At 33.1% G+C, this 21808-nt stretch overlaps 1 protein-coding gene across 4 annotated transcripts in view; it reads left to right on the top strand.

The window, feature by feature from the left end:
• LOC126832718 (dual specificity calcium/calmodulin-dependent 3',5'-cyclic nucleotide phosphodiesterase 1A) overlaps positions 1 to 20736 on the top strand; it is a 298858-nt gene extending 278122 nt beyond the window's left edge. For 2 of the 4 annotated variants that reach the window (XM_050563586.2, XM_050532375.2), the window contains 12 exons: positions 554 to 589; positions 2029 to 2211; positions 2602 to 2668; positions 7233 to 7490; positions 7940 to 8040; positions 8810 to 8935; positions 9251 to 9352; positions 10041 to 10161; positions 10900 to 10981; positions 11529 to 11717; positions 12085 to 12165; positions 16597 to 20736. In XM_050563586.2, the coding sequence (XP_050419543.1) occupies positions 554 to 589; positions 2029 to 2211; positions 2602 to 2668; positions 7233 to 7490; positions 7940 to 8040; positions 8810 to 8935; positions 9251 to 9352; positions 10041 to 10161; positions 10900 to 10981; positions 11529 to 11717; positions 12085 to 12165; positions 16597 to 16859 (1609 nt within the window). In that variant the 3' untranslated portion in view covers positions 16860 to 20736. The remainder of the gene's footprint in view (positions 1 to 553; positions 590 to 2028; positions 2212 to 2601; positions 2669 to 7232; positions 7491 to 7939; positions 8041 to 8809; positions 8936 to 9250; positions 9353 to 10040; positions 10162 to 10899; positions 10982 to 11528; positions 11718 to 12084; positions 12166 to 16596) is intronic. The other 2 variants (XM_050563587.2, XM_050563588.2) reach the window with 1 other exon arrangement.
• The last annotated feature ends 1072 nt before the right edge of the window (positions 20737 to 21808 follow it).

Below are 21808 nucleotides of genomic sequence, written 5' to 3'. Positions count from 1 at the left end.
ATGCAATGTTAATCATTCTTATTTTATTATGTTTATAACATTTCTAATTATTGAGTTTTCTGAGTTACTAATAATATTTCTAACTTTTTTTTGTTTTCTAAGAAAACAATCCATAATTTTATGGTTTTGAAATTTAATAACAATTTTTAATACAAGTGATATACTATTTTTCTATAAGTTTGATTTAATTCAGTGAAATACAAAACTAAAACTAAATTATTATTTTTTTTTATTGAATTTTTGTAGCACCTGTGACTAACAAACAACATACTAATACTACATTTATTAAATATCTGTTTTGTTAATTTTTATTGAGTTTTCATTATAAATTATAATTTGTTAAAATTAAATTGATTAAAATTTGATAAAACATGGAAGTAAAAGATTGAAAACCATGAGACATATTTTTTTTAAATATTAAAATGTATAAAAATATAATTTGACTAAAAACAATACTTCATTTAATACAGATAGTTTCAATATTTAAGTTTAAATTTAAACAGTTTCTAGAGAATTTCATTGTCTTATTCATTAAATTTTTGTTTATTCTTAGAAAAGTGAAATGCAAAAAGGATGGCACAAAAGAAAGGTCTCATTATTTAATATAACTTTTTTTCTTTTTTTTTTTTTTTTGATAAATAAGAATTTGAATTGCAAGGAACATGATAGATTATTCAAATGTTGTATAGTGAAAAATATTTTTATCTTGCGTGTGAATATAAATAGTATTTGTGAAATAAGTGTCTGTCATAGCAAGAACTGTTTATAGTGAGGTGGAATTCACCTATTTATCAAACTATTTCTCTCTTTTTAAATGCTCATTGATAGTTATTTAATTCACAAATTCTCTTCAATAGAATATGTAAAATTTAAGGTCTATAATTTAATGCATGGTAAAATTCAAATTATGGATTAAAAATGATTGTAGTTTATATCCAAACCTGAATATATTTTATTAGATTTCATTTAAATTTTAATTTGGAAATCAGATTAAAAACACAGCGTGCAGCATTGCCGGTCCATTTAGATATGATCCTTATTAGAAGAAGACATTTACCGTAGATCAAGCATGTTAATCTGTTTTGTTTTTTTTACACAATAACCTCAAATATGTTCAATCCCATTAGACAATTTGTCCCTAATATGAAAAAGAATTACTTAAATTTCCATCAGAAATGTCTTCTTAAGGATATTTAATATTAATTACATTGCATACATTCTTTATTTTTTTTGTTAAAGTAAAGTTTTGTTTCAAGAAATCTTGGCATGGATGAGTTAATGAATTGTTATTAGTTAGTGTGTGAAGAATAATTCTCGGAATTTTTTTTGTTCATTTATGTTCTGCAAGAAAATTTGTGTTTTTGCAACCAGATGTTTTTAATGTCAAATTTTGAAGTATAGTTCAGCGCAAGAGAGAAGCATGTGTAGCCCACCTGCAGTAACAGACATATTATCATAAATTTTATCTGCAATATAAAATTTATAAAAATAGTATTGGATAAAGTTTTTTGTTCTCGATTAACATAGCTGTATTTTTTGTAAAGTGATAGGTAAAAATTAAATTAAAGCTATTTTAAATGATATTTTTAAATGAATGCACGATTGATTATTCATATTAAAATATTCATAAATTTAGCGACTTTCAGACAAGCACGATCTTATGTAGCATGTCATTTTGATGAAAGATTGTTTTATTATCCCTTTTGCATAAAATATAATAGTTTATGTTTCTGACTGCCTATAATATAATATTCAGTTAATCATAAGAAAAGATAAAAGTTTATTTTAAGGAAAAAATTGAATTTTTAAAACTTTTTCCGGAAGTACCACAAGTAAGTGTTGTAGCAGACCTGTTATGGAATTAGGAAATGTCAAAAATAATGAATGAACAGAATTCCTAAAATTATTTGTTCTACAGAAGAAAATTGTTGTAAGAAAGACTTTCACTTATATTTACTGTTAAGGTTGTTTTTATTTTATCATTTTAATGAGATATATATTTAAAATTGATACTTATCTATTTATTAGACGGTTATGTGATGAAGATGATGAACTCAGTGAAGTTGAACCTGATGCTGTTCCGAGTGAAGTTAGGGATTGGTTAGCATTGACCTTCACAAGGTCTATGAGTAATTTAAAACGGAAAGGAGAAGAAAAGCCAAGGTTTCGTAGTGTGGCACATGCAATTAGAGCGGGTATTATGGTGGACAGGTTAGCAATGAATATATTTTTACCTTTAACATTTTGATAAAGATATTAGCAAATTTTGAAATCATGAAAGCCAGCAGAAAAGATCACTGTAGATGAAATTTTTGAATAATTCCTACATGATTTTTCAAATACATCTATGTTTACTTTCTTCTAAAAACACCAGAGTTGGTAAATATTGGCAAAATCTAGCTCCTCAGACAGTATTGTAAATAAAAAGCTATGGTCATTTGAGACCCTTAGAATAGAAGTAAAATGAATAAACATCATTTCTGCTTCTTGTTTTATTTTGTAAATTGATCAAACTATGATTTCTTTGCAAATTTGGGTAAACAGAGACACTGTCCTGTTATTCTTGTTAGAACTTTAATACTAAGCTGTTTTGTTTTATAGAATTTATAGACGAATGTCCAGTTCTCTTGGGATGCATGTTCCTCCTCATATACTGATATTATTAAAGGTAAAGTCAATTATAAGTTTTAATACAAATATACCACAAGCTCAGTTAGCTATTATATGTTAAAGACCATGTAAGATCAAAAATCTAAATTGCATGTATGTATAGCCCATGGTTACTATATCAACTTTACGGCAAGTTCACACTAATCTGATTAAAATTAAGTCCGCTGTTAACGTTTAAGTATCCGACACGCCAAAACGCTTTTCGATTTTTCAGTTACGACCTTAATCCGGTTGATTGGCTGGTGACGTCATAGGCACTACACATAGGATATACATTATCTATACAATATCTCACTGTCTGTACAATATAGCACTATCAATACACACGGCAAGTTGACGGTCCAATTACCACGTGACTGGCCTAATCATAATCACCGAATTATCGTCTTTCATTGGTATAGATTAGACATTTGTGATTGGAATATTTTAGAGTGAATTTAAAATGCCGTAACATGCCGTAGATCAATTTAAGCTGCCTATGTTTAACTAGGCCACGTGTCAAATGAAGATAACTCAAGAAATTAGCGCATTTACCGATAATTTGCAAAACCCTGTAATACTTGATATCCCAAACTTAAGTACAGAAATACAAATGGTGCCAGTCATTTGTCGATATATTCATTATTAGCTATATATAATAATAATAACCATTTCTATACATAAAGAACAACTACAGTGAATATGGAATTTTCCGATGACTATGCATAACATGTACAATAGATCGCACCCATTTCTTTGCCAATCAACGCTTGGTATCTTATTATCATGTACCGTTCCATGTACTACGGGTGTAGTAAATGAGGTTAAACTTCGCCGCGAAAATTGCACGGGATCATTCGTGGAGTTCCTGGTGCCGTTTGCTCAATGCAATTGTAAAATACTTTTATTATAAAGAAGATAACCGATGTTAGACATTATAACCTAATCGTATCAAAAACATTAATCCATCCATCAATTAAATGTTGTTTAAACGCCAATCAACAAATAATACAAGGCTACTTCATAACAAAAACACCGGTGAGCAATAATTATTGGGTATATAGTAATTTTAAACAACTTATTAGTAAAACTTAATTATTCTATACAATCAATGTGTGTGTGTATGATTCTACCATTAGTTCGTTCGTGAGGTATTACGCACACGTTCCACTTAGAGTGATGTCTTTGATCTGGCCGGTGTAAAAAAAAGATAATTACCTAATCAACATTCTTAATCCCATTAACACTCACTGCTAACACCAACGCGTAAATTAATTTATGACCCAGGCCTGTATAACTTTTATGGTCGGATTGATTAATTAATGACAGATATTAACGACACTACACTTTATGTGGAAAAGCGAAGTGCTCGCAGTAAAAACCACCCAGCTGGACCCGTATATTATTTACATATTAAAAGTGTTCGTCCAATAAGTTCCATATTGTAAAAAATTAATTAAGAGTTCAAGACTTCAAAGTTTAAAAGTAGTAGGCACTCTAAATTGGATCTTAACCCTTTGAACCCTGAAAATATTTTGGGTGTGGCACACCCCACCCTGACTTTACAGCAGGAATTTGGAAAAACGACGTCATTTTGATTGGGACTAAATGTTAGGTGTGAATTTGATATTATATGTGTTTAAAATTGTGTGAAATGATGAAACAACGATATTTAATCACAATATTTAATTTCGTCAGAATCTGAATCATATTCACTTTCAAAGTCGCTCTCATTGCCGTAATCCGAACCATTAATATCCTCGTCATTATCGCTCATTATAAAAGCTAGCGCATCCGTTGTATTTAATCGTTTAGAACACATATTATATCGAATAATTTGCTAATATCTAAATGTAAACAATCTAGAAGGAAGTCACTGTTACCAACAGACCCGGAGCAAACGGTAAACTGTATTTTGATTGGCTAAATTATTATTGTTAAGGCCGAGATTCAAACGACACGCCCCAAGCCGCAAAGTCGACATTTCGGGTATATGCGATACAACGTCAAGCCGGTTTTGCGGCATTTCGGGTTCTAAGAGTTAAATTAAAATGAATTACAAAACAAATTATTCCGTAGTCAATTGTTTTATTTAATTAGGGGGATTAAGTAATCCTTCAGGCGTTAAAGAATACACACGCCGGCTGTATATAGGTAATTAAGGAATAAACATTCCCAATATGCATTCGGTCACTGTGACGTCACTGGCGTCTGGGGGGATTAAGAGTGTTTTCGATAATTGGCAAAGTCGTTTTTACGGAAGGTCTATTTTTACGACTTTGAGTGAAGATAACTGCATTAATTTCAACCAGATTGGCGTGAACTTGCCGTAAAGTGGATTTAGTAACCATTGGCTACACCTATCTCAAAGTTTCCAGGCCCATCTTATGTGCACTTTAACTGACTAAAGCCAACACTCTGCAACAACAACTTCAGTGTGCTAGAAACATAAATCAAAGTTTTAACATTGCAGAAAATGGCCATTCCGTAGACCTATTTCTTCTCAGTTTTCATGTAAGTTGCTGTGCACACGAGGAGATCGAGGTGTGATTTAGGCTATTTCATCCATTTGAAATAAAATATTTTCTACATAACAAAAAATTATGTTAGCTGTGAAATTGTCATGCTTGGTGAGCATGACTCATTATGGTTGTCATTCATTGTTATGTCTGGTTGGCATGGACATTAAAGGAGCTAAACCTCTTGAATAAAATATTCAGTTGGGTTTAACTTGTATTTTTATACACCCACATTTTCATGTGGACGTATTATGCCGTCGCCCCTGTCCGTTGTTTGTGGACACTCTACAGGTCACAATTCTTATCCGATTTTGACGAAACTTGAAATATAGGTTTTTCTCCAAAAGATCTCGGTTCCTTTCGATATTGGCATGTATTGGATCGAAACTTCATGGATTATGGCCCCTGTTTGTACGAAAAATTACGTTTTTAGCTTGTGGACACTATAGAGCTCACAATTTTTATCCGATTTTGTTGAAACTTGATATCTAAGTTGATAATCCAAAGATCTCGGTTCCTTTCGATATTCCCGCATATCGGACCGTAACTTCCTGAATTATGGCCCCTGATTGTACCAAAAATCGTGTTTTTAGCTTGTGGACCCTATAGAGGTCATAATTTTTATCCGATTTAAAAAACCGTTCTATTATATCACCGTTACACCCTAAGGATGGCTGAGTTCGAATTTCGTGAAAATCAGCCCGAAATTGACAGACAAAATGGCCGCCATTCGTTCGCAAATAGCAGAAAAATATGGTATATCAATGTTGTGGACACTATAGAGGTCACAATTTTTATCCGATTTTGTTGAAACTTGAAATGTTAGTTTATAACCCAAAGATCTCGGTTCCTTTCGATATTTGCGCATTACGGACCGTAACTTCCTGAATTATGGCCCCTGATTGTACCAAAAACCGCGTTTTTAGCTTGTGAACCCTATAGAGGTCATAATTTTTATCCGATTTAAAAAAAACGTATTATTATATCACCGTTACACCCTAAGGACGGCTGAGTTCGAATTTCGTGAAAATCGGCCCAAAATTGACTGACAAAATAGCCGCCGTTCGTTCTCAAATAGCGTAAAAATATGGTATATCAAGGTTGTGGACACTACAGAGATCACAATTTTTATCCGATTTTATAACCCAAAGATCTCGGTTCCTTTCGATATTCGCGCATATCGGACTGTAACTTCCTGAATTATGGCCCATGATTGTACCAATAATCGCGTTTTTAGCTTGTGGACCCTATAGAGGTCATAATTTTTATCCGATTTAAAAAATCGTATTATTATATCACCGTTACACCCTAAGGACGACTGAGTTCGAATTTTGTGAAAATCGGCCCAAAACTGACAGACAAAATGGCCGCCCCTCGTTCTCAAATTGCGTAAAAATATGGTATATCAAGGTTGTGGACCCTATAGAGGTCACAATTTTTATCCGATTTTGTTGAAACTTGAAATGTAAGTTTATAACTCAAAGATCTTGGTTCCTGTCGATATTTGCGCATATCGAATTGTAATTTCCTGAATTATGGCCTTTGATTGTAGGAAAAATCACTTTCGTTTTAGCTTGTTTTCTATCCATCTCTCGAAAATGTGGGCGTATCCTGCCTGGCAGCCGCTGGTTTACATAAGTGATGGAGCAGGTTCTATCCACTTTTACTAACTTTAGTTCGATTTTTGGCTTACTGTGTAAAAACAGGTTATATTTCAACACTGGGTTTACCAGAAGTAAAATTTTCAAAAAGACAGCTTGTCATCCAACCATGCAAATTAACAAAGCAAATCAACATATAAGAGATTTATTTCTTACCCAAATTCAAGAAGATTTAGTCCTGTTGAGAATAACATGCTGTTTTGGTAGACAGTTGCGTATTTTTGCCATGGTAATTATGATTCTTGTCATAGAAACTGCTAGTAAGCTTCTATTGCAGCCATGCTAGGTGAAAATATAATCTTAAAATGACCAATCAAAGATAAGAATGTTATGTCATCTTCACCATTTTATATTGATTAATCCCAGTACTAGTCTTATATAATTTGTTGTTTTTGTTTTTCAGAGTTTAGATGACTGGTCATTTAATGTGTTCACTGTAAATGATGCGTCAGATGGACATGCCTTGAAATTTGTTGGCTATGAACTTCTTCAGAAATATGATCTTATAACAAAGTTTAAAATTAGTTCAACTGTTTTGGATAGTTTCTTAGTGACTTTAGAACAAGGATATAGTAAATATAAGAATCCTTATCATAACGCATTACATGGGGCAGACGTAGCACAAACTGTTCATCATTTACTGTCACAGAGTAAATTAGCTGTAAGTATTTTTGCTTTGTTATAAGGCGACTTTCCTACTTTACAGGAAGCGGGTGGGGTGGGGAGGGGAAGGATTAGGGAACAGTATTTTAGTGATTATGGCTTATAGCCCAAGAGTTAGCATCCTTGTCCAAATCCCAACATAAGAAGAAAATTCGTTATTTTGTAAGCCTGGTTCCGACTTGTGGCACCAACAAGGATAGTGCTTTTTAAGCCTGATACACACTTTTAAAAGATTTTGTCCTTGAGGCAGATAATGAAATAGTGTCTAGTGGTGTGGTTGGGACTAATTGAAAATGCATGTAAGACATCCCTTAGCAGTTGACTTTGAAGAAGAGTGAAAATAACCATCTGATGAAAATGTTTGTTCTATAGTTACGGGAAAATCCTGTAATAATGTAAACTTCAATTTACTGGAGAGAATTGATAAATCTTTTATTATATTCTTAGCAATGGTTGACAGATTTAGAAGTGTTTGCCACAATAATAGCAGCGTTAATACACGATTATGAACATACTGGTACAACTAATAACTTCCATGTAAATACAGGGTAGGTACAAATATATACTCAGCAGATTAATCCCCCTCAACTGTTTTTGTATTCCAATTTAAAGCACCTAGGAGATGACCAAGGGATTTATCTTGTAGCTCGTAGTCAATGTTCATGCATCACCAAGGAATTGGTTAATGTCTCTTGAACAGTGGTGAACAAACTACTGCCCGCAGGCAAAATCCAGCCCGTGAAGCCTTATCATCCGGCCCGCCAGAACCTTAAACTACATCTGAAAATTTATGAGTGATTTTTTCTCTAAATGAAATAAAAAATCGAAATTGCTTATTGTTGGACCCAAATTCTAAACAGGTGTTACTCTCTGTAGGATTAATAATCTGTGTAGGTCTGTTTATAGCTTGCAGCATCACTCAATGACGTAGTTGCCTAGTTGACGTCACTTGACTTAATTGGGCCTACTTTCATTTTATATTATTGTTTGATTTTTTTGATATGCTTTGATTTTTCTCTGAATATAACTATGGAGCCGAATAAAAGTGCTTTGTTCCATATTACTTTATTCAATAAAATGGTATTTAGTAATTCTTGTTTGGCCCTCGCTTTTTTTCAAAACTTTGTGTTTAGCCCTTCACCTAAAAATTTTGCCCACCAATGCTGTAGAAGGATTATTCTTCTGTATTGTCTAAACTTAAAAAATGATTCAACTCCAGAATGTAATTGTGCATTTAGTTGCCTTTAAGTCAGTAGCAAATTAACCAGTTTCTGTTCAAACATCACAATGATAATAACTTGCATATTTTTATTTCAGATCCGATGTAGCATTATTGTATAATGACCGAGCTGTGTTAGAAAATCATCATATTAGTGCTGCCTTCCGTCTTATGAAGGATGAAGATTTAAATGTCGCTCATAATCTCAGCAAAGAAGAATATAGGTAAATTTTCTTTTTGCATCCTACAACTTTTGTAATTTTGCATGTGAAATTAATTTAGTCAGGCATTTGGTAGGGCTTGTGCAATCCAGAGGTCTAAAATCTGCTGTTTGTTAGAAATTCTGTGTGCATGTGACACAGAGTTGAGGTGCTCACTTTATCATCTGAGTATTCTTCGAGTCCTTCAAATTCCATGTGCTGCTGAGAGTCAGTGTGTGCATGATTGAAATCATAAAAATTATAAGGGATTCAAGCCATTCTGTTAATTAGCATTTTAATTTAAATACTATATTGAATATGTATTTTATCTATTTCCAGAGAGTTCAGAACGTTAGTTATAGACATGGTACTAGCCACAGACATGTCTTTCCACTTTCAGCAAATAAAGAATATGAAAAATCTTCTTAGTATGCCTGAAAAGTATGTATAAGTTGCACGTACTAAACAATTTATTTGTAAATGTGTTTTTCTTGAATTAAAATTTTTAAATTTAGAGATTAAAATATAAGTAAGTGATGACTTTGTTGGAGATTCCAGGAAAGAGCCTTTAAATTTTTATTTATAACTGCTAAATGTATGTATTATTATATGTATATCCATAATTCTTCTGAATACTCTAAAGGTAAGTTTTCATATCAATGTTTTTTTTTAAATTCTCAAAGATTGTTCATTTAGTTATAAGCAAGAACACAATTGTTTTGACGAGTTCAATTTCGGAAAATACTGTGACTTTAAAGCTGGTGAACAGGATATAGGACAAAATCTTAAATTGAACTTTTTAGAACTTGGTGATATTATTGTTCATTTTAGCTTAAGGTGGAACTCACTTGAAATTCTGAATTTTTCAGAAATGTATACACAAAAGAAATTTTAGAAACTTGGTGAAATTGCTCTTAGTTTGGCATTCCAAACTTCTGAATGCATTTTGCAACATTATCTTGCTATTACAGTAACTTGTGCCTTTAAAAATTTGCTTATATAGGCACAAGAAGAAACTTAATTCATATTCAGAACAATTACAATTTGATTGTATATTTCGGAGATTCCAGTCTTGTTTGCACAGGTATTTGTATTTGTAATTATAATATACATTATTGTTATATTTCAGTATTGAGAAGTCTAAAGCCTTGTCTTTGGTTTTACACTGTGCTGATATCAGCCATCCGGCTAAAGACTGGGATCTTCACAAAAAGTGGACAGATTTCTTGTTAGAAGAATTCTTCCTTCAGGTAATTAAATTGTTTTATTTATTACAGGATATTAAATGGGCAATTTGTCAGAAGGCCAGTATGAAATTCCATTATTTTACATTTAAGAAAAATAAGGATTGAGAAATGTGGTTTAGATAGTAATGTTACAGTACAGTACGTCTCATGTGATTTAGATATAGTAATGTTACAGTACATCTCACAAAGACAACAATGTGAAATCAGTAGGAACTATAAGTAATATATAAACTCAATTGGTCAAAACTTTTCTTTGTCTAGTAGGTGTTTAATGTCTGCTTCCACCTAGGGTGATATCGCCGACAAAACCAGAAAATTCTTATTAGCAAGGATTTTTATAGGCACATATTCACATTTTGTTTGTTGACACTTTACAGTTCACGATTTTTAATTGATTTTGACATTGGCATGTATCGAACGGTAACTTCATGGATTATTGGTCCTGATTGTACGAAAAATCACGTTTTTAGCTTGTGAACACTCTAGAGGTCACAATTTTTATCCGATTTTGATGAAACTTAAATGTATAACCCAAAGTTCTCTGTTTCTTTCAATATTGGCGATATCGAACCAAAGACTTACTGTTTTATACCAGGTGCTGTCTTTTGAATTGATGTAGCCAAAACTCAGTTTTACCACAAAATTGTTCCAGATCAAAAATAATTGTTTTTCAATCTCATCATTAGACTCTAATAACTAAATACAATTTCTATAAGAATGAATTATGATTTTATCTTTCAGGGTGATAGAGAACAGGAACTAGGATTACCCTTTTCACCTTTATGTGATAGAAAAAATACCCTAGTAGCTCAATCTCAAATTGGTAGGTCATATTATCAACCTAGTATCCCAATCTCAAAAAAAGATCATATTATCAACCTAGTATCCCAGTCTCAAAAAAGATCATGTCATCATTCTAAGAGATCATGATTACCATCCTAGTATCCCAATCCCAATAGATAGGTAATAGTTATCATCCTAGTAGCCTAATTGATATCATATAGATATATCAGGCTACTACGCTAGTAGTCCAGTTTTAAATAGGCAGGTTATTTTACCATCCTTATTATTTAGTATGAAACAAGTGGGTCATATATTACCATCCTGGTAGCAGGCTCAATGTAAAATAGGTAGGTGATGTTTACCGTGGTAATAGCTCAACCTGTCACACTTTTTGGGACACATTATAGTTCTGTTTCTAATTGAGCTAGAATGTTCAAACTTGAATTAGTTGTTCATTAGTTTCTAATGTTTTGACTGAGCACAGTCTGAAATAGTTAGATCATGTTGCTGTAGTAGTAGCGCAGTTGGTCTATGGGCTCAACAAGGAGTAGAATAATTGAAATATTTTTTCCACATTTTTCTTACAGGTTTTATTGATTTTATTGTTGATCCAAGTTTACAAGTTCTGGGAGACATGTTAGAGAAGGTATTAAACCCCCATAATCAACCATCTAACAGCGTAGATCAGTCTATAAGTGAAGAAGTATTTGAACGAGAAAAGAAGACATCAGTTCAGAGTAATAGATCGTCTTCTAGATCCTCGTTATCTTCACTATGTAAGTTATAGAAATATGTAATCTAGAAAGGTGAACTCTGTAAGTTATAGAAAAATATAATCTAGAACAGGTGAACTATGTAAGTTATAGAAATATTATCTACAGACCCAGACGTTACTTGGGTAATGGTTATGAGGAATATGACATGACAATTAAACCCCCCAAAAATGTTCATGAAGTTTTTGTCATTTCATCAGTTTGTGTTGATTGTTGATAAATACTTGATTGATCTGCCGTCATGGCAAAGTTTTTCTTCCTCATTAACCGTGCAATCATAAAAATTTATTGTACGTTTGTCTCAGAACGACTAATTTCATATGTTAAAATGATTTCAGTAAATTTGATTTATGTTTTTATTTTTCTCCAGCTGGTCGGTTTGAGTTACGGAGACCCTGGGTCAAATGTTTGATTGAAAATAAAGAAAAGTGGAAAGAGAAAAGTTTAACAGGTAAATATGAGCGACTTTGTCAAAACCAGGAGAACATTGAGATAAAGTAGCTATTCTACACGTATATGAAGATTTCTATTGCAAAATTTAATAAATGACATGCTGTTTCAGGGGTTAAAATAAGGTGACAAAATATTATATTAACAAGTATGATAGTACTATATGGACCAGAAACTGAGCATGACATCATCTTCACCATATTGGAATTGTGGCATCATGTCAAAAATCTTAGTTTGTCAATCGATGTGCAATTGTCCAAGGAACAAGCATGCCAACTTTCACGTTGATCATACTTGAATTGGTGTAGCCTTAGTCCTTGATTGAAGATAGTTGCCTGTCAAGAACAAGCAGAAGATGAGCAGTGCTCAGGTCCCAGTTTCTGGTCCAAAAATATTTCAGATAGTTGCCGGAATTTTAAAAAGATTTAAAAGATATTATATAATAGAAATTCTGGTCTACAAGGAATATGTATATATCTGGAAAACAATTTCTAGCCAGTCTATTGTAAATAAAAGGAGTAAAGAAACCGGTATGTTGACAATGTAAGGCAATGAAACATACTCCCACAGCAGCCAAGTGATTCAAGCTGTCCACAAATTGTCACATATTTGTCCCCCGCATTTCGAAGAAAGCAGGTGACTATTAAAATGGGTTCGTCTATCTGTCCGTCTGTCTGTCTGTCCATCACACTTTTTGGGACACAATAACTCTCCTTCTTGTTGATTGAGCTAGAATGTTCAAACTTGGTGTGGGTGTTTATTAGGTCAATGCCTTGATGGAGTTCGAGGATGAGCATTTTCTGCTTACGGTAAGCAGAGATGAGCAATTTGTTTGGTTGATGCTTTGGGACACGATAAATTTAGTTCTAATGAAGTGAGAGTGGTGAAACTTGGTGTATAGTTTGATTACATCAATACCTTGACTTAGTTCGATAATGAGCATTTTCTGATCAGGGTAAGCAGAGCGATAAGCAATTTGATTGGCCGAGACTTTGGAACACAATATCACAATTTCTCTCCTTCTAATTGAGCTAGGAAGTTCAAACTTGGTGTAGGTGTTTATTAGGTCAATGCCTTGATGGAGTACGAAGATGAACATTTTCTGCTTAGGGTAAGCAGAAATAAGCAATTTGATTGGTTGATGCTTTGGGACACAGTAACTTTAGTTCTGATTAAGTGAAGAGTGATGAAATTAGGTGTATAGTTTTATTACATCAATACCTTGACTAAGTTCGATAATGATAATTTTCTGCTCAGGGTAAGTGGAGCAATAAGCAATTTGATTGGTTGAGAGTGATGAAACTCTGAGTATAGATTCATTATATCATTACCATCACTAATTCGATGATGAGAATTTCTGCTTAGGCTAAGGAAATGAAATGAAATGGAGTTTAACGTCCTACTTTTCTGCTCCTAAACTGGGCTAATGAAGACGGGCATATGCCATACAGTGTGCTATGAGGGAATTTTTGCCCGGGCAGTGGTGCTACGGCCTACTCTTAAATCGAATTCCAACTGCCAAGGGGTCTTTTATGTGCACGCCAATGTGTACACAGGACTTTGATTTTTCATCCCATCCTAACGACTAGACAGCTGTCCCTTGTCAGGCCCTCCGAGCGATAAGCAATTTGATTGGTCAAGACTTTGGAACATAACAACTCTGCTTTTAATTATGGTAGAATGTTTAAACTTGATGTAGATGTTCATTAGGTCTGAGTTCAATGATTAACATTTCAAGCTAAAGCTAAGCAGAGCTACGAAATTTCTTTGGTCGATGCTTTTGGACAAGATAACTTTGATTCTATCTGATAGAGAGTGATGAAACTTAGTGTATAGTTGATAATCAGTTTGATTGCTTGATACTTTTGAACAAAAATAGATGTGCGATTAATTAATGTGTCATCTTTTTATTTTGGGATTTTGGTGGGAGACATCAGCCTCACTGTTGGCTTGTTATAACTTTGGTCGGAACATGCATGATTAGTAATACTTTAAAACCATGAAGTAAATATTAGAAATAATTAAAATTTGGTGAACTTCTAGTTATCCCTAGTGCAAACGTTCGTTATTCTAAACATGTATGGTAACCAGCTGTTCGATTATCTGAAGTTTTTAAAATTCACTAGACCTTTTCATCTCAAGAGCATAAACACTGTGTGTCAGAGAATAACTTTAGTGACTAGAGGGTCCACAGGGCAATAAAGGACAGTGATTAATTGTTAAATAAATGATCATCATCTTCAGCTCTTAAACATAAACAGTTTGTATAAACTTACAGGCAATTGAAGGATAACTTTAGCATCTTCAAATTTTATGAAAGTGGTCAAGAGAAAAAACACTTTAAATAGGCTTCTTCATCTCAAGAACATAAACACTGTGTATAAATTTCAAGTCAGTTGGATGCTTAAGAGATTTTACAAGTGAGCATGGGCCATAACCATAACTCTGACAGTAATTATCGAAAATTGGGGGTGACAACATCGGCCACATTACAACTTAGTGATGTAATCAACTTAAAAAATCATCGTTATTATCCCGCGCCGAAAGAAGTTAGGGAGGGATATTGAAACGGGGTCCATCCGTCCGTCCAATTTCGTTTCCGGAGCATATCTCATAAACAGTTTAAGATATCTTTCTGAAACTTTGCACACATATCAACCTATTACAGTAGTCGTGCCTTTTGGTATTTAGGAATTTCTGGGATTTATATTTTTTGTGTTTCCATGGAAACAAATTTGACTTAGTTTTTGGTGTACAATTTTGTTTCCGGAGCATATCTCATAAACCTTTCAAGATATCTTTCTGAAACTTTGCACTCACATCAACCTATTACAGTAGTTGTGCCTTTTGCTATTTAGGAATTTCTGGGATTTATATTTTTTTGTGTTTCCATGGAAACAAATTTGACTTAGTTTTTGGTGTATAATTTTGTTTCCAGAGCATATCTCATAAACCGTTCAAGATATCTTTTTGAAACTTTGTACAGACATCTACTCATTACAGTAGTTGTGCCTTTGGCTATTTAGGAATTTCTGGGATTTATATTTTTTGTGTTTCCATGGAAACAAATTTGACTTAGTTTTTGGTGTACAATTTTGTTTCCGGAGCATATCTCATAAACCGTTCAAGATATCTTCTTGGCACTTATTTTGAATTTCTCAGATGTGATAATTTTATGTGTTTCCATGGAAACACATTTGACTGTTCAAGATACCTTTAAAATAATTTTACCCATTATTTTATTTTCTGAAATCCAGCCTTCCGTCCTGATTTTGTTTCTGGAGCATATTTTATTATCTGTTCGAGAAATCTTTTTGAAACTTTGTACAAACATTAACCTATTATAGTATTTTATTTTCTGATGTATAAGTTTATTGTTTAACATACAGCAGCTGATTGAGGTAGGCAAAGGTTGTTGTGCAAACCTTACAGGGAGTAGCGACCCTGCCTTGCCGAGCTACTGTGACCAGAGTATGAAATTCTGTGAATTGATATTCCATGTGTCGGAATATGAGATTTGTCTAAAGATGTAGATGCTGGGCGCAACTGATGGTACAACCCCGACATGCTGAACTACTGTGCTCAGAATACATATATTCTTACTAGTTGAAACTTTGAACACACATCATCCTATTACAGTAGTTGTGCCATTTGCTAATTAGAAATTTGTCGGATTTAATAATTTTTGCGTTGCCATGGAAAAAAATTATCTGTTGAATGATTTTTACTACACATTTGAATTATTTTTTGGTATATAATTATTATTCTAGAGCATATCCCAGAAACTGTTTAAGATACCTTTATAACACATTTACATTCATCAACCTATTATTTTATTTTTTGATGACCTTCCTTCTGTCCTGATTTCTTTTGTAGAGCATATTTCATTACAGAGAAATCTTTTTAAAACATCAAACTATTAAAGTATTTTGTTTTCTGATGTATAAGCTTAATGTTTAACATACAGCAACTGATTGAGGTAGGCAAAGGTTGTTGTGCAATCCTTACAGAGAGTACCGACTTTGCCTTGCCGAGCTACTATGATCAGAGTATGAATCTTCTGACTAGTCCCATTGATGTTCCAAGAAGTTGTTTTTCCTTATGCCTTCCAAACAAGTTCAAGGGCACGGGATGGTGATGACTAGTCATCTTGTTTAAATTTGTTTCCTATTTCGGAAGAACTGTTCTTTGAAACTGTTAAAATTTATTTAACAAAATGTTAAATATGTGGACATGTTTTAAATGGCAGTTTTATATTTTTGATTCTACATATTTCATTATGGTCGTATAAAAATTAACTGACCAGATAAACTGCAATGATAAAATGCTTTCTATTTTACTATAAGAAGCTTTAGACTCCTATAGTTTGGTATCACGGTATCTCATAGCCATAATCAAATATTTAAAAAAACAAATGATTTTCTTTTTCAAGATGGTGAACAGAGAGCTGCAATTTCGACAGAGAAAGGGACTCCCTCTGATGGTGATGAGAGCAGACGGGAATCGTCGTCTTCAACCGCCACCCCGGTTTGTGATAAACCAGAGGCAGGTAACTGCCAAACTGTGCCAAATAGCATTAAGACTGAGTCCGTAGCCAGTATGCAAATTAAGAAGGTTACAAATTGTGAGGTAACTTCAACGTCGCCGTCGTCGCCACCGGTTGTTCCTTTAAAACCCAAATTTATGAAGAAATAAAGAAATCGTTAAATTATTGAATTTATGGGCGAATGTGTTATGAATGCAAGTGAAATCTTGTGTTGTACTATGGCGAGACATGTGAATACTATACCATGTATTGTGACCGAACATGTGACACACCACGTGAAAAACCATGTGACCTATAACATGTGATGAGTGTAAATATAATAATAGAATGGTTCATTTGCAAATCTCCACATGCAGCTGTTTATAATTAATCCCAGAATAATTTTGTGGAATTTTATTTTCCAGATTTACCGATTTACCTTTTAATTTGTCATTCTTTGTCTGCTTAAAATGTGGACAGACAGACATCTTGGGTTTTTTTCTATGTGTTGTCATTAAGTTAAATTCTTGCTCCCTTGTTATATATTATGAATGCTTCTTTTTCAAACTCTTGTAATAGTGTTTAATCTTACTTGTAAGGATACTGAATCTGAAGAGGTACAGTACATGCATGTATGTATATGTAAGTGCTCCATCTCATAAATTTGAAGCCAAATTGACTATGTCTATGCACTATATATTATGGACACAAATCGCCGGAAAATAAAGGCTGCATATCAGCGGAATTGATAGCAATTTCACTAAAGTTGACAGCTTACCTGCTTGCTAGTAGATTAAAGGCCCATCGGAACAAAATTTATATTGGTGGGAGTGGACTGGCAGATGCTGCCAGAGTAAGTCAAAATTTTAAAGTGAAGAAAAAATATTTGCAGATAATTGAGGGTGTCTGAACTCTGAAGCCCCACCTGTTACCAATGAGCCTGATTAAAAAAAACCTAACTTTAAATCTTTGTTAGCTTTGAGTAACATAGTATAAATTAGGTGTTCAAAGATCATGTCATTTGAGTTACCTCCCTTCAAGCAGATACTATGAAGATGACTCTCATCAACATTAGTTTTGATGCATGCATTAAACCTTTAGCACTTAGACCACCCCAAACCAGCCTTACTAGGGCTCCTTTAATAGACCGACCAAAAACGCCTGTCACGTACACAACTGTAGTGCCTGCCCCAATGAGTAAATGGTCCTATTATACAGAAAGCTATTTACGTATCACGAACGGTTTCAGGTGGTCGATGGAACAGCAGTTTTAGTTTATGAAGGGATGTAGCTTACTGGTATTAATATATCACTTTTCTTTAATTTTCGTGCTAGGGTTAGTTTGTCACATGACTTCTGAATTTGATAAATGTCTTCTATATGAAAGACTCTAATTACTGATGTCTTACAGTAAGATGTAATAAAATCTTTTAAAACAGGATTTTAATTGAAGAATTCTTCCCTTCCAGTTTAGAAGAACCAGTGATAAACTGTAGTGATAGATAAAGAGATAAAACATGACAATTACAAATGTGAAAAAATCCATCTGCAGGTTTTTTTTTCATTACCTCCGACTAAATAAATATACCGGTATTAATTAACTAATTAGTGATGTCACCTTATTGCAAATTTGTATTTAAAATTGTGATATATTTAATTGTGTTATTTAAGAATGCCTTCTCTCTTCGTTTGTACATGTGTTTGTGTTTAAGGGGGAGAGAAGACAGAATGATGAAGACGTGTCGTAATTTGGCATTCATGTCCTTTGTTTTGAGATTTTCTTTTTTTGAAATATTATGCTTCACTATTATTAATGTCCTCTGAAATTGGTAATATAAAATAATGATCTAAAAATCTTAACAAAGAATACTGGTATATATTGCATTATATATTAAACCAGAGATACTTCATTGCTACTGGAACTTATTTTAAATTGAAACCTGCTTTACTGTGTATGTTACTCAAGATGTATTAAATTTATTGTATAAACAAGTATTAGAAATAAAACCTCATGTGTTGATCTATGTTTGAACAAAATTATCAGTAAGTGATAAATTTGAAAAGGGGCATATTTCTTAGATTACAAAACTTTACTATTCTGATAATATCTGTAAATCTGGACCATTAATTGTTTGTTTAATACTTTTTACTTATTTTGCTCAATTTTTACTTTTTCTGTACTTACAGACGATCACCTTCCTTTTTTTTTTATCTTAGCCCATATTTAACCACATGTAAGTTGTGTAAAAGTTGTAGGCAAAAAAATAACTTTTTAAATTATTTACCAATCATGATTTTACCACATACATGTACAAGTTTCCTAAAAAATTTAAGCAAAATAATTATCTGCTAAAATTCACTTTTTATCGGCATATTTTTATTATTATATTTTTTTAAAAATTTGTTAAGTTGCTTTGGTATTTTTAATAAAAAATCTTTTCTTTTTCATATATGTACTAATAATGCACTGCATTAATGTTCCTTTATGGAAAAAAAAGAAACATGCATAATGATTTGGTCAAAAAATTTGAATTAAAAAGATAGCCTCATTGCAGAAATGATTTTTTTCTATAAATTATGACATTTGTCTGATAGTAATAGTTATAATAAGTAAATTTTTAAGTTAAAATATTTAACACAGTTTCTCTTTGAAGTAATTATCTAGTATGTCTTTTACTAGCAAATCTTTTATAAGGATGGGATTGTTAAATTTTAGTATCATATAATGCACATTATGTGTAGGCTAAAAATTGCATCCAAAATGGCCAGCATTCATTTCTTTTTAAGTTTTTATTTTTTTATTTTATGCATTAATAATGTAATAATATAGAATTAGCATCACATGTGATATGAATAAATATGTGAATACTTTATTATAAAAATAGAATTATACTATATGTTCACAAATAGATTCAATGGTTTAAAATCTTAATTATGTAGGTACTTTTATCACCATTAGTATTACATTGAGAGAGTTTTAGTATTAATTGTGAATAAAATACACTATATTTAAGAAAAAAAAAATAATTAATGATATTTCTAGTATTATTTTGTTAAGATGTAATGATTAAATAATTTATTCCTTGTTAATTATTTAATTATTTATGAATTTAAAAAAGCATTAATTAATTTATGTGTACAATTATAGTGAGTGGCTTGGTAAACTTGCTTAATTAAATGCAAGGCCCATCTGTGGGTCTAATACAGCCATTACATTAAAATAAAAACTCTTAAACTGTTGGCAACACTTGGTAAGGCCTAATTCTTTGAAATTTTTACCATTTAGAGGCAGACAGATGATCTCAAGAAAAGATGCTGCAACATGTGCATTGCTTACTTAAATGTCTAATTACAAAGAGTAAGAGTAATTAATTGAGAATATCAATTAAGAATTATTATCACTGTTAATTACAAGTTTATTGATTAAATCAAACTGTGAATACAAAGAAGAATATTTATTCAAGTATTTTTTTTTGTTAATTTAGCGTCAAAAAGCGATTGTTAACCTATCCATATGTATATAGTTTATTATTATTACTATTATTATATTCCCATTATCATCATTTTTATTATATAAATATTATTAATATTATATTGTACAGACATACAGACCAATACATGAGCTACTATATACATACAATACATGTGTAGTGTGATCTTATAAATTACCGGTAGTATGGCTGTTAAAAATGGTAGCACTCATTTAAAAATAACTTTGCTAATGAAAGAGAAAACCATGACAATTGGACAAATCATCCCCTGTGAAATCAACACGTTTCCACCTATAAGTATAAGCAAAATAAACTAGTCTATAGTTTATCTATAGAACATTCTTACGGGCAGTTTACCATGACTAAGAAATAAACTTACATAAAACCAAAGCGGTTTACATCCTAGTGTACTGTAGAAGGATCTATATATTAAAAGTGAGTATTCAGGTATTTGAACATCTAATGTTATTTCTGACTATATGTATTATAATTGTTATTCTCTCTTTAAGATCTTTATACGTTAAACAATACGGGCTAAATAAACAGTAGAGCATGATAGTGTTTTATTATTTTTGTTGTCGGCAACTTATTGTGGACCGGCCTGAAGCATTGTGGTCACGATGAAGAGGACGAACTCCATTGATATTCAGCGTTCCCCGAACTTTCGTTGTGTAGTTACCTCCAAGAGGTGGGAACTCGAATCCCGCGACTTGCGACTTGATTTGAAATATTTATTGCGACTCGAGACTCGGCTCGGCAGTCGAGACGACTCGCGACTTGAAAAAGCTTAGGACTCTAGTCTAACCATGGCCGTCTAACATACCTTATTCGCCACGAATTGCTGGCTCATTTGATCAACTGGCGACTTGAACGGAGCTCAAGGTTTGTAAGGACTTGGGACTATCGACTCGGTACTAATGTCGACGACATACCCCGTTCTTGTGTAATCCCTCTTTTTGAAACCATTCTTATCGGATTCCTTTCGAACTTAGTGAAAAGCATTTGGGTCGTGAAAGGACGGACCCTGTGATTCTTATTTTGCTTTCCGCGACCTTCGTTCCAGCCTCATCCGAAAAACACAGAGCAACCATATTGATTTACAGGGGTCGTGTCTGAAAAAGCTTGAGAATACGACAGAGATCAGATTTCTTGAAGTCATACAGTAATTCGTCTGTGGATATCATTTATTTTTTTAGACACATGCAGCTACGGTGTGGGCGTATTCCCACGTTTGCGTGGGTATCTGTCTTTAACAAGACCCACTCATAGCACACGAAGACATTGACCCCGAACCGAAATGAAATGGGGTTTAACGTCCTACTGTTCTGCTCCTGACCTGGGCTAATGAAGACGGGCATACGCCATACGTGTGCTATGAGGGAAATTTTGCCCGGGCAGCGGCACTATCGCCTACTCTTATATCGAATTCCAACAAAGGGATCTTTTACGTGCATTCCAATGTATACACGCGACCTCGGTTTTTCGTCTCATCCGAAGGACTAGACAGCTGTCCTTGTCAGGCCCTCCGTCCCGCATCACTGACAAGGGGAAACCATGCCCGAAAATCTGGATGAACTTTCTCGGCCAATGCAGGGATCGAACACCCGACCTCCAGGCTAGCGAGCAAG

The sequence above is a fragment of the Patella vulgata genome, chromosome 9 (genome assembly GCF_932274485.2).
Source record: "Patella vulgata chromosome 9, xgPatVulg1.2, whole genome shotgun sequence".
Classification (NCBI taxonomy): domain Eukaryota; kingdom Metazoa; phylum Mollusca; class Gastropoda; family Patellidae; genus Patella; species Patella vulgata.
Note: the sequence above shows the minus strand (reverse complement) of the source record. Positions and strands in the feature narration are given on the sequence as shown.